At 42.3% G+C, this 13,484-nt stretch overlaps 1 protein-coding gene across 1 annotated transcript; it reads left to right on the top strand.

The window, feature by feature from the left end:
• Positions 1 to 1,958: 1,958 nt before the first annotated feature.
• LOC115257931 (uncharacterized) lies at positions 1,959 to 3,220 on the top strand. The gene has a single exon (XM_029857926.2). The coding sequence runs from the start codon at positions 2,327 to 2,329 to the stop codon at positions 3,218 to 3,220; it is 894 nt and encodes a 297-aa protein (XP_029713786.2). The 5' UTR covers positions 1,959 to 2,326.
• The last annotated feature ends 10,264 nt before the right edge of the window (positions 3,221 to 13,484 follow it).

Raw genomic sequence — 13,484 nt, forward strand, 5'->3', positions numbered from 1 at the left:
ACCATTTGAAACTATATGACCCCGTGCCCCACAAGACAAATAATTGCTTTTGGCTGTCCAAGAACAACGTATGTGGAAATGCCCTACGTCAAGAGGAACCATGCCATTAGAACCAGACATTTCTCACCGATGCTTGCGCCGAACTCTGGGTGACGGTAACGCTCTATGATTAGAGCAAACTTACGTCAAGCTCAAATTAATTGCAGTACTATAATGACATCAACGAGTAGATATAGATATTTGCAATACAACAATTGTTTAGTTTAAGTAGATTTACAAATCATCGCTTTCATTCAATCCTTGATTTATACACCACCTGGTGGAGAGGAGGCGGTTTGAAATGACCATAGATGAGTCTACGTAGTTTATGGACAGCGCCTAAACATCTCTAAATGAGCACTATACTTCGGGGGTTCAATGGTTCTAACATCTATTCCTAACGGTAAAGGAACAAGAACTTTTTTGACTGGGTTGAAGCTACGCGATTCGTCAACCCAGGCAAAGCAGTAGACAGCATGAAAACAAAAAGAGTGCGAGAGACGAGGATTATAAATGCATAAATAATAGTAACTTCGTATATGTACTTTCATTTTGGAGTGTTGTTCATTTAGAATTGAGAACTATAATTTTGATTTTGCTTAACACACTAAGGGGTTTTAAAGAAACACCGGCACACCCGATGGTGATCCGTGGAAGAATTACCCAATATCTGGACTTGTCAAAATATGACGGGTTTGGTGATCTAATGGCTTTCATCTACAGAATGCCATAATACCAAATGGCATTATGCCAAATGGGGTAGAGCCTTCATCACTGCCTTTATGTAATCTGTACGTATGTGAAGCTTAGACAAATACAGAAAAAATGGAAGATATAGCATTCCTTGCTGGAGAAAAATCGAGTTTTCTGTTAGCTGACCCATCTTGCCCCCATCAGAATGAGGTGGGGCAAGATGGGTCATGTTTTGAAAATTATGTAGGTATTACAAAACAGGTTGAAAACTTTTTTTTATCTTTTTATCATCTTTATCATCTTATATCATAGCTGACTAGTGTATGGTGCATTGATGACCGTACACTTCGTAGTTGCTGCTCCGTGGTTGACCTGAGCTACCGAAAGAGAACCAATAGGCTTGGGGCTTGGGATTTGCCACCATCCTCAATGTCCACGTCCTTACGGTCTACCGAGGAAGGAAAGGAATGTTAGTTCGACAATGTGTTCGACAAATGTGTCACCTCACAATTCGGAAGAATGGTGAGACCATTAAAATTTATGGAATGAACAAGATTTTGCGTCACCTCGCAATTGGGTGGACTGGTGAACCAATATGCTACTTGCCATGAAATCGATATATTTAAACAAAACAATGTGCCGACACTAACAGTGACGGACCGCACTAACTTAGGCAAAATACTGACGCATAATTACGGATCAAATCAGTGTGGCCAGCACCGTAAGGTGGCGGACTGTACAAAAATACAGGAGAATTTAATTGAAATTAAACAAAATTTATGAAAAATATGGCCGACACTTGAAGTGACAAACTTTGCAGATCTTGTTGAGTAAATATATGAAGGATGATTTTGAACTGATAGATACATTTACTGCGTTTTCCAAAGAAATATAAGGAATAAGCTCACCGATCATCAATCATTCACTCGAGCACCCGTCGACCTATCGCTAAAAACGATACGATCGTGCGACACTATTTTTCGACACTCGCATACACAGCAAGGAACAACACAATACTAAAAAAATTAACATCTAAGCGTGTATTGGTTTTGTTTTCGTATGAGACAAAAGCGAACGCGATCGATTATGCTGCGATACTCACCCCTTAGAGGAGCGATGCATGCACAGCAAAGAACAACGCGATACTCTCGACCATTTTTCCTCACTCGACAATCGAAAGAGAAAATCTTATCGCGCGTCTCCACCACAATATGAAGTAGAAGTCTGCGGTGCGCTGCCATTCAGAATGTTTCTGGCCACACTGCACCTTGACGACGCCGACGACGCTGGCTGACGGCGTGACGAAAATCGTCGTCGTTATTCATTCGTGTTCGACCATCACATCAGTTAACAGCTTTCGTGTATTCTTCCAATAAAAGATCAGTAAATCTAGTTGCATCGCTTTTATTCTCTTACCTTATTAGTGACCCCGACGATTAGGAACGATATTCCCAAAGAAAGGGTAAGAAAAACACACTAATTAATACACTTTGGGCGCAATTGGCTGTGTGTCGGATTTTTATTGTCGTTTCATGACTGCCTCTCGACTGCTGCACATCGCAATTTTGCCAAGGCGCCCATCCGCGACAACAAGATGGCGGAACAGAGTCTGAAAGACGAAATCACCCGATTGCAAGGCGAGCTGCAAGCGGCACGCGCGGCTGCTACCAACGTCAACGAGTTTGCAGCAGGCGGTACTGCCGCTGTAAACACAACTGCCGGTGCTGCCAGTGGTGCGATAAACAAAATCGGAATCAAGATCGGACCTTTTTGGAAACGCGATCCAACGCTTTGGTTCGCACAACTCGAAGCACAGTTTGCGCTTGCGGGGATCTCCCGTGAAGATACGCGATACTATCACGTCTTGGCAGCTATCGATTCCGAAATTCTCGCCTGTTGCTCGGATATTATCCGCGATCCGCCTGCTGCCGGACAGTACACCGCAATCAAGGACCGGATCACCAAGGAATATAGTACGAGCGAACAAAACAGAATGCAGCAGCTGCTACGTGGATGTGAGTTGGGTGACCGCAAACCCTCACAACTTCTTCGAGAAATGCGAGACCTCGCTAGAGACGTCATCACCGACGACAAGATCATCAAGTCCCTGTGGATGCAGCAGCTTCCCGAAACTACGCAAGCCGTGCTCAAAGTGTCGGAGGACACACTACAGCTACATCAGCTTGCTGAACAAGCTGACAAGCTCGCTGACGTAACCAGAAACCGAATCGCAGCGTCTACAGTTGCTGCACCGGACGACAAAATGGTTTTCGACATGGCAGAACTGCGTGCTGAAATTGCCGAGCTTTCAAGTGAGATCGCCGCTTTTCGTCAAACGCGGGGTCGATCTCGCAACCGAAGCTTCAGCAGGCAGCAAGGTACCCGAAGCACCTCCCGAGACCAACACCCGTATTGCTACTACCACCGACGATTTGGCACCGCCGCAAAGAATTGTCGAGAACCCTGCCAGTTTAAACCAAAAAACTGATTCAGCTGCAATCGACGACGGGCGAATGCGGCAGAGTTGGCCAATCCCGTCTAATAATCTACGATCCGGCAACGAACTACAATTTTCTTATCGACACCGGAGCAGATCTGTCGGTCCTACCATGCTCGCCAACACAAAACCAGAAGCCAGCTCCAGGAACGAGTTTGTACGCAGCGAACGGCTCCCGCATCGCCACCTACGGCACCGAAATCTGCAAGCCTACTTTCGGCCTGCGTAGAAATTTTCCTTGGCGATTCATACTGGCTGATGTAACATCTCCTATTCTGGGCGCGGACTTCCTAAAATACTACGACCTGATGGTGGACTTGCGAGGTGAGTGCTTAATAGATAAAACGACCAACATTAAAGCACCCGGTCAAATGGGAATGATCGAGCAAGGATTGTTTGGCCTCAAAACATTCCCCTGCAACAGCGACTACGGCGGCTTACTCAGCGAATTTTCTGATGTCACTAGGCCACGTCTACCCAAGCAAGAAGTGCGACACAACGTAAAACACACCATTAACGTTAAAGGTCCTCCATGTCACTCGAAATTCCGTAGGCTCCCCCCGCATAAGCTGGAAGCTTTGAGAAAAGAGCTAAAGTTATTCTTGGAACTCGGGTACATTCAACCTTCCAAAAGTCCGTATTCCAGCCCAGTTCATCTTGCAACAAAAACATTGCAAAACGGAGAAACGAAGTACAGACTCGTAGGTGACTATAAGAGGCTAAATGATACTACTACTGCAGATCGTTATCCCCTTCCACATATATACGACATTTGTCAGGCTATGCACGGTAAGAACATATTTTCCGTGATAGATCTCGAACGCGCGTATTATCAAATTCCCATGCACGAGAACGACATTGAAAAAACCGCCATAATCACGCCTCTGGGGTTGTTTGAGTTTCTCGTTATGCCACCCGGTCTCAAGAACTCGGGTCAAACATTCCAACGGTTTATCAACAATATTTTTTTCGATATGCCGTTCGTAGTGGGATATCTGGACGATTTGCTCATTGCCTCGTCCTCCGAGGAGGAGCATAAGCAGCATCTTCGGTTGGTTTTCGAAAGACTTCGTGAGAATGGACTCCAGATAAACGTCGACAAATGTCAGCTGGGAAGAACAACAGTTCGATTTGTGGGACAGCTTATCACTTCTTCCGGGTGCAGAACAGTTCCGGAAAAGGTCGCTGCTGTTGCTGACTACCCAAAACCGGACACCGTGCAAAAACTTCGACGCTTCCTAGCCCTCGTGAACTACTATCGACGATTTCTTCCACGTGCTGCCGAAATTCAGTTGCCGCTACGTAAGCTGATACCGTCGAACAAGAAAAATGACCGAACACCTATCGAATGGACCACCGATGCCGATGTGGCCTTCAAGGAATGTAAACGGTGCCTGATGGAAGCCACGGCGCTGGATTACCACAGCCCTGACGCACAACTGTCACTGATGGTTGACGCATCCGATCTTGCTGCTGGAGCTGTGCTTCAGCAATGGTCTGGCAGCGATTGGAAACCACTGGGGTATTTTTCCGTCAAGTTTAGTGACCGCGAACGTCGATATTCCACCTACGACCGTGAATTACTAGCTGTCTACCTCGGTGTGAAACATTTTAAGGAGCTCATCGAAGGGCGCAACACTATTGTTTTTACGGACCACAAGCCTCTGACGTTTGCCTTCAAGCAAGATATGAACAAACCCACTCCACGCCAACAGCGGTTGCTGAGCTTTATTAGCGAGTATTCGACGGATTTGATCCATGTTTCAGGAGCGGATAACATCCCTGCCGACGTCCTATCCAGGGTCGAAGCCATAAGCCTTCCGCCTACAATCGACTACAGCGATTTGTCCCGGAAGCAAGAAGACGACGAACAGTTGCAGAACTGGCATAAAAGCAATCCGAATATTAAAAAGTTGAAATGCTCACGACACGGTGTCGAACTCCTGTATCAAGTACAAGAAGGAAGAACTCGTCTGTGCATTCCACGATTCTACCAGAAAATTGTTTTCGACCAGATTCACCGTATGGCTCATTCGGGAACAAAAGCAACGCAAGCACAGATCTTGCAGCATTATGTCTGGCCCGGCATAAAAAAAGACGTAACGAGCTGGGTGCGTGCTTGTATCGCGTGCCAAACTAACAAAGTTTCTAGATATACGAGATCAAAACCAGACGCAATCGAAATCCCCGATGAAAGATTCCGACACGTCCATATTGACATTGTCGGACCATTGCCGATATCAAATGGTATGCGATATATTCTGACGATGATTGACCGTTTCAGTAGATGGCCGGAAGCAGTTGCAATATCCGACATGACTGCCGAAACAGTAGCCAAGGCATTCGTAGAAGTATGGGTGGCAAGATTTGGGACCCCAGAGCAACTAACTTCGGATCAAGGCCGTCAATTCGAGTCCCAACTAATGAAAGAGTTGGCTGCATTATTAGGACTAGAACGTTTGCGGACAACGCCTTATCACCCACAAGCCAACGGTATGATCGAGTGTTGGCACCGACCACTCAAAGCGGCGCTGGAGTCCTACAAGTCTAGCTGGACGGATGCTCTTCCATTGGTGCTATTGGGACTAAGGACTGCGATACGCGACGGTACATCTGCATCGGAAATGCTGTACGGAACAACCGTTCGAATACCCGGAGCGTTGATTGAAAGACAATCGATTCGAGGATCATCAGACACGTTTGTGACCAATTTGCGTGAAAAGATGAGCACACTAGTACCACGTTCAGCTTCGAACAATGATACACAACGGTTGGTGTTTATTCCTAAAGATCTCAACGATTGCACACACGTGTTTCTTAAAACCGATAAAGTCAGAGCAGCACTGGAACCTCCTTTCTCGGGTCCTTATGAGGTCATATCGAGAGCCGCGAAAACCTTCACCATCAAGGTTAAAAACAAACCGATAACAGTTTCGATCGACCGAGTGAAGCCGGCTTACTTCATCAAAGAACCTGTTTGTACCTCTGACAGAATTACCAAAAGTGGACATCACGTGCGGTTCCGGATTCAGTAAGTTTTTTTCTGGGAGGGGGAGTGATGCGGTGCGCTGCCATTCAGAATGTTTCTGGCCACACTGCACCTTGACGACGCCGACGACGCTGGCTGACGGCGTGACGAAAATCGTCGTCGTTATTCATTCGTGTTCGACCATCACATCAGTTAACAGCTTTCGTGTATTCTTCCAATAAAAGATCAGTAAATCTAGTTGCATCGCTTTTATTCTCTTACCTTAAGTCTTTAGTCCATTCCACACAGGAATAAACTGAACGCAACGCCTAGTTAAGCTTATGTTTATTGACAAAGATATGATAGGATCATGATTCACTTTGGTCATAGGGAATCGCGCCACTTGGGCGGTGGCTTCTATATTCGTCTGTTTTTCACTATAACTTGGTCAAATTTGAACCAATTGACACAATTTTTGGAATGTGGTGAGATAGGTATAGTATCTACCCGTGTACAACATTTCAAGTCAATTGGTTCAAAATTGACCGAGTTATAGTGGAAAACAGACGAATATAGAAGCCACCGCCCAAGTGGCGCGATACCCTATAACTTTTCGATTTTGAATCATGCCGTGGAGACTTTTGCGCTATTGTTCGCTTCACGCGGAAAGCAAACAATGGATCATCCACGTCAGATGATCGGTCAATTTTCTTCCCAAAACGTAATCTAGACTGCAAAAAAAAGTCAGCGCCGTTACTTGAAGTGACGGACGATACAAAGTGTGCTTTAGAGAATACAAAAAAAAAGAGTCTACGACTCTCTTAGTCATGTTATTTTACAACGAACATTCACTATAAAATAATAGCATGAAACGAGCTCACCCAGTTGTCTGTGTATCTCGATGTCGAACAAAGCATATAAGGCTCGTTCAAATATTACGTAACGCTGAGGGGGGAGGGAGGTGGTCTAGTACTGTGGACTCGATATATTGAGACAAACTTCTGTGCCGACACCAAGAGCTCTAGAGAAACTACAAAAATTTTAGGAGCAAAAGAACAATATTGAATTACACATATATGCGTCACCTCGCACTTCAAGAGGACATGGTAAACCTGCTTGTCTGCAAGAAACTCTAGTCAAGATAGGTCATTGGTCAAAATTGTAATAAATCGATGGGGGATTCCCATACAAGCAGGCGGACAAAAATATGTTTATCACATTTTCGAGCATTCCTGAGTTTTCTGTAGTTGGTTCAGCCAAAATATATTTTTAATGAAGATTTTTAAGCATCTCGATCAAGTTTTAAAAATGGCGTAAAATAACTGATAATATACAAAACAGTTTCGATTTGTTTTATTTTATCTAATTCCTTTTTGTTTTCCTCACTTGGAATGATCAAAATATTGTGGATTTACTGAAAAAAAAACAGAGTTTCATGGGGATTTTGTTTAAAATTTTTGATAATCATCGTTTAATCTCAAGGGGCGTTCTAAAGTAACAGATACACCAAACTAGCACCATACAAAAGCGACGTATCTGGCATGACGTATCTGTAACCAACCCGGTGTACATGCCGGTGTATGTGTATTTTTGTAAAAATTCATTGTGAAAATGATATGGAATGAGTAGGTTTTGTTGCTTACCTAGTGCATGCTATATCCCTGGTGATGTAAAGCACGGAAAATCTTATGAAAAGTCTTTATATAAAAACTATTTTAGTTAGATGGTCGTCAACATTGACCATGAATTTTCTCAGATCAGTGAAAAAGTTAGATACGTCATTTTGAAAAATTATGCTTGGAATATCCTTGTCCCGAGGGCCCATATAGCCACAGCTGTAAAGGCATGGATATCCAGTATGACTATGCTTGGGATGATTGGTTTGATTCCCGGTCGGCCCAGGAATTTATCGGAAAGAAAATTCCCTTGACTTCCTTGGGCGTAGAGTATTTTCGTGCATGTCGCACAATATAACCATGCAAAATAGGGGAATTCGGGTATTTTGGTCAGACCGTTACGCGTAGGGGTAGGCGGGGCATAATGAGCAGGTGGGGCATAATGAGCACCTTGTATTTTCACTGTATATTTTCAAATTAACAGAACAAATTGCTTGATTGTAGCCTTATTATCTAAAATCCAATGAGTTGATGACAAAACATTAGTCAAAAAATCCGTTTACCTTGAAAAATTAATCAAAATGCGTAAAGTGGTCAGGTACTGGGAAAATATTATAAGAATCAGGTGACCTAAAATAAGGTTTTTGGTATCGAAATCACAACTTAGTGGGCATCTATCGATTTTTCTTTATATTCCCTAGGCCAATGAAATGTATTTGTAACACTTTTCAACTATTTGTATAATTATTTTGTTGAAAAAATATGCTTCAAAGAGTTGGTAGTAGGGTGGGGCAGAATGAGCAACTAGTGAAAAAATAATGAAAATGGTAAACATCTTCAACAAACGAATTTCAATTTTGGTTTTCTCTGTTTTGATGCATATAGTAAGGTTTTATCTGTAACTTTTAATTTATTAGCTTTAAAACTTCAGTATCTGTATATTATCACCGTTTAAAAATTGCTCAATAGAAGACTCATTGGGACCCCACAGTTCCCTACAAATTAAACCCCGTAATCCCTTCAAATTCTCATTGATTGTTGCCGGTATGCTTGATCATTGACAAGAATAGTCAATTAGCATTTTATTGTGTACAAAACTGATATTGATCATCCTGCCCCACCTAGAGTGCTCATTATGCCCCACCCCCAAAACGCAACTCGCGATTTTATACGTTTTTAAAAACACAAAATTCTACAACATTTATAACTTTATTCGGAATTTCAACGATTAGCTTTTGTCAGTTAAGGTTCAAATGAGGATTGAACGTTAAAATTACACATGGGTTGCACTTAATTTATTGGATTTGGTGGCAAAATGCTTAAGCTGCTCATTATGCCCCGCCTACCCCTATATATTTTGGACATTTACTGCAAAATCAAATGGAAGTGTCCAAAATATATACGCCTAACGGTCTGTCCAAACTACCTGAAACACCCTAGTCATTGGCAGAGGAAGCTCTCAGTTAAAACTGTGGAAGTGCTCATAGAACACTGAGCTGAGAAGTAGGTTTTGTCCCAGTTGGGATGTTAGGGTTCATTCGCATATAACTTAACCAGTGGCGTCTCGTAACCTCACTTTTTACCTGTTCAACGACTCAAAAACATGCAATTGCGGAGAATACAAGATTAGAATCAAATTGAAAATTAATCAAAATAGCTAATCTCGCCATGTTCCGTTATTTACAAGCTAATTTGATTCGTAAATTCAAGAATTTACACTTGGTGAACAGGTAGATTTGAGGTTAGGGAATCGCCACTGTTAAGTTACTTAACACAAAATTTCCCAATTTTAGACACCTTTTTTCCCACGAATTTTTAATTTTTTTTAAAGCGCAACACCGACTCCCTTCCCTCTTCGCGTTGCGTAATATGCGAACGAATCCTTACACTAAGAAGTAGAATCCTTTTGCCGATAAAGAACAATCTACGTCGAGATGGACCGTGACCGGTCTTAGCCAGTCGTCTGACACCACAAACAAAAAAAAAAAAAAAAGAACAATCTATGCGCAAAAGAAGCGAATCACAAAAATCCGCTCCCACCGTCCACAAAAATCGACTAACTTACCCTTGAAAATGTAAGCCGAACTGCGTCTGGCCGAGAAACGACTTGGCTGGTATTTCCTGGTCTGGCAATCTGTTCGGATATATCGCGCTTCCGTTCCCGCTAGTCCGGCACGGCAAGCTCCCGGCGCCGAACGGCTCGTCTCATCGTGCTCCCGTAGATCGGTAGGGACGATACCCGGGTCTCTTCCAGCTCTGCATTCACCAGTCATTTCCCCCCCGGGTGACTGATTTCGGCACGATCCTCACGGGTCCGGTTTGTCCAGCGAAATACTGTTGTCCTTGGCGTGCATACATGGCGGCACTCCCGTTGTTCCTTGGCCGTTGTCGGAAAGTACAGAACCGGGGCATGGAGCGAAAGTGGCCCACGAGAAATCTTCTTATTGATCCGGTATGGGGATGGTTCCATCGGATTGACCTAGGTCACTACTAACCGGATAACCCGCTGTTCGGGCTCGGAATTGCACTGACGACGAAAAAAAACACTTCTAGCGTAACATTTGAAAAGGGCCTATCTGCAAGACGTAAACATTGAGAAAATCGCTTGAGAAGATTACCTCCCAAATTAGTTAATCCTATTTAAAAACGAAAGACTTTTTTAGGTGTTTTATTCCATCTATTGTCACGTATGGGAATCTACTTTATGGTTCTGTGCATTATTTGCATCAAACTATAGCAAAAATTCTATAAATAATGTATTTTGAACATGAACGGCAGATAGGCCCTTTTACAATCTCAAAATCAGTTAGGCCCTTTCAGTTAGGCCCTTTTATCGTCGGCAATTTCAGTTAGGCCCTTTTATTTTTTCCTTATTTTTAGCTAATTTTAATTATTTTGGATTATTATTATCAATAATTTCAGGAAAGTTAAAAAGCTACTCAAAATAATTGAAAAACATGAAAAATAATCCAAATTTCTAAAAGGGCCTATCTGATTTGAAGGGAAAGTTTCAGTTAGGCCTTTTTATTTTTTCTTAATTTTAGCTGATTTGAAATATTTTGAATTTATTTTCATCTATAATTCATAGAAAGTTAAAGAACTAGTAAAAATTATTGGAAAATATGAAAAATAATCAAAATTTACAAAAGGGCCTAAGTGATTTAAAAGGTAATTTTCAGTTAGGCCCTTTTGAATGCAGTTAGGCCCTAAAAGATTATTCAATTTCAGATAGGCCCTTTTAAAATTTATTCAAAATACGGTTAAAATAGCTCTTTTCACATTGATTAAGGTGTTATGGGATAGCTTAGGTAGATATTGATAGGAATAGTGAAAAATCGGGTTTGTTTACATTTTGCAGATAGGCCCTTTTCAAATGTTACGCTAGACTTCTCTGTGCACGAACGGAGGAAAACAAAATGGCGCGACGGACGTGACTGGCGCGACAGCTGAATGACCGACACGATTACACGCTTAGCTTTATTTAGCACAAAAGTGTGTTACACAAAATCGACAATACCGGCACACGGAAAAAATATTGTCGGTTCCACCCGCTCAAAAATTTCAACTAGAAATCTAGTAGGTATCTACTAGACACACCAAAATTTTATGCAGATATCGAGTATTATCGTCGCACCACCAAATCGAAGTCGTCGCTAGAAGCACATGCGAAGTTGCAGCTGCGAAGTAAATTTGAGTCTATTTTTTTTGTTGCGCATCATTAAGCTAATTAAGAGCAACAATATGCACTAATCCAAATTAACTTGCGACATTTCTAAGTAGGTTAAAAATCAATTTTCGCACGTTCGGTCACTTTGTATTTCGACCAAAAGCATAATACCAGTCTTATCCACTTACCCGCGAGCGGTAATGGCAGCGGCGGACACTACCAACCGGTTCGCATTTTGACGTTTCTTGGGGATGACAATCGGCTGGCGCCACCGAACGTTGGGCAAAGGGGTGAGGAGGAGAATGAACCTGTTTTGACTTTCCCCCAAGAAACGTCAAAATTCGAACCGATTGGTTATGGTCGCCACCGCCATTACCGCTCGCGAATAAGTGGATAGAAATCTGCTTCCAATGCAACATTTGTGTCTACTTCAAATCGGGCGAAAACTATTTACTAGATATCTACTAGACATGGGTACTAGAAATCGAGTAGCTGTCTTGCAGATTTCTACTAGCATGAAGTTTGTTTATTTTTCTTTTTTAGAATTTTATTTATGTTTTCTAAAATAAACAAAAACTTTCTTTGTTCATGAAAATTTATTTATTTCAATTAATTTATATCATTATAAAACTAAAAATACAATATAAATGCTAGAAAAAACTCGAGAAAAACTAAATTTGCGATTACAGAAGAAGCAGGTGGTTTTAAAAGGCTTCAAAATGTATCTCCGGGCAAGTTTCCGGGAGTATTCTAGGATGTCCATCAGGGATTTTCCTAGAAGTTCCAGTTCCTTCAGAATTTCTGCAGGAATTCCACCAGATAGTTCCATCATGGATTCATTGATCCGTCAGAGATTCTTCGATGATTTTCTTCAGAAATACTTTTGGAAGCTCATTCAGGAGTTCCTCGAGTTTTATCAGGAATTTTCCCAGAAAATCCAGATGCTCCTCAAGGTATTCCTTCTGGAGCGCTAGCGCCAATCGCACACTTTCTAGTTTGGCTACAGGTGCGTATGTATCGCTGTAGTCAAATCCAGGCCGCTGAGAACATCCTTTTGCGACTAACCTTGCTTTATATCTTCCATCTTCCTTGATTGCAAAAACCCACTTAGAGTGGATTGGTTTTAATCCATTTGGCACACAGTTAACCACTGTCCAAGTTTCATTTTGGTGTAATGCATCAAGCTCGTTTTTAATCGCCAGTTTCCATTCTTCCCAGTCTGCGGTTTTCTTCAATTCTTCGATGTTTTGGGGAATTTCTTCGTTGCATATTGCCGCTACTTTTGCTGTGTAGTCCGAATACCAGATAGGCGCTTTCTTTTCTCGTTTGCTTCGTCGTAATGATTGCTGCTCCTCATCTTCATCGTCAGCTTGACTTTCATACGTACTATCATAATCAGTTTCACCAACCGATTCTTCAAGACAATCACGATTTTCTAGGTCATCGTTGACTAACGTACGATCCTCAATGCAATCATCATTCCTCAGATTTTCCTCTGGTTCTTCATCCAATTGTTGCTCCACAAGATCTTCACTGTCTTCTCTAGACATATTGTTGTCATCAAATCGTGCACCCACAATCAATTCTTGACCAGAAGATTTCCCAGGGTTTGAATCAGCTGATCCAAGTTCACGATTGACTATGACAGACTCATCGAATACAACGTTTCTACCGATTTCGATAGAATTTGTATCTTTGTTCCATAATCTAAATCCATTGTTTGCGTACCCCACAAAAATCAACGGTTTAGTTTTTGAGTCTAACTTCCGACGCCTTTCCGTAGGAATCTGTTTGAAGGCCGTGCAGCCGAAAATCCTCAGGTGCTTCAAACTTGGGCGCTTTCCAAACCACATTTCATAAGGTGTTTTGTCATCTTCTAATCCATTTGGTTGGAGATCTGTTGATCAGATATATCAGATATGTTGCTGCGTATAACGCTTCTCCCCACATACCTTTCGGCAACTTGCTTTCGTAGAGCATTGCTCTGACTTTCTCCATCAGAGA

Source organism: Aedes albopictus, chromosome 1 (genome assembly GCF_035046485.1).
Source record: "Aedes albopictus strain Foshan chromosome 1, AalbF5, whole genome shotgun sequence".
Taxonomy (NCBI): Eukaryota; Metazoa; Arthropoda; class Insecta; order Diptera; family Culicidae; genus Aedes; species Aedes albopictus.

Excerpts from the sequence above, each read along its gene's own strand:
- LOC115257931 (XM_029857926.2), top strand. The coding sequence starts at position 2,327 with ATGGCGGAACAGAGTCTGAAAGACGAAATCACCCGATTGCAAGGCGAG.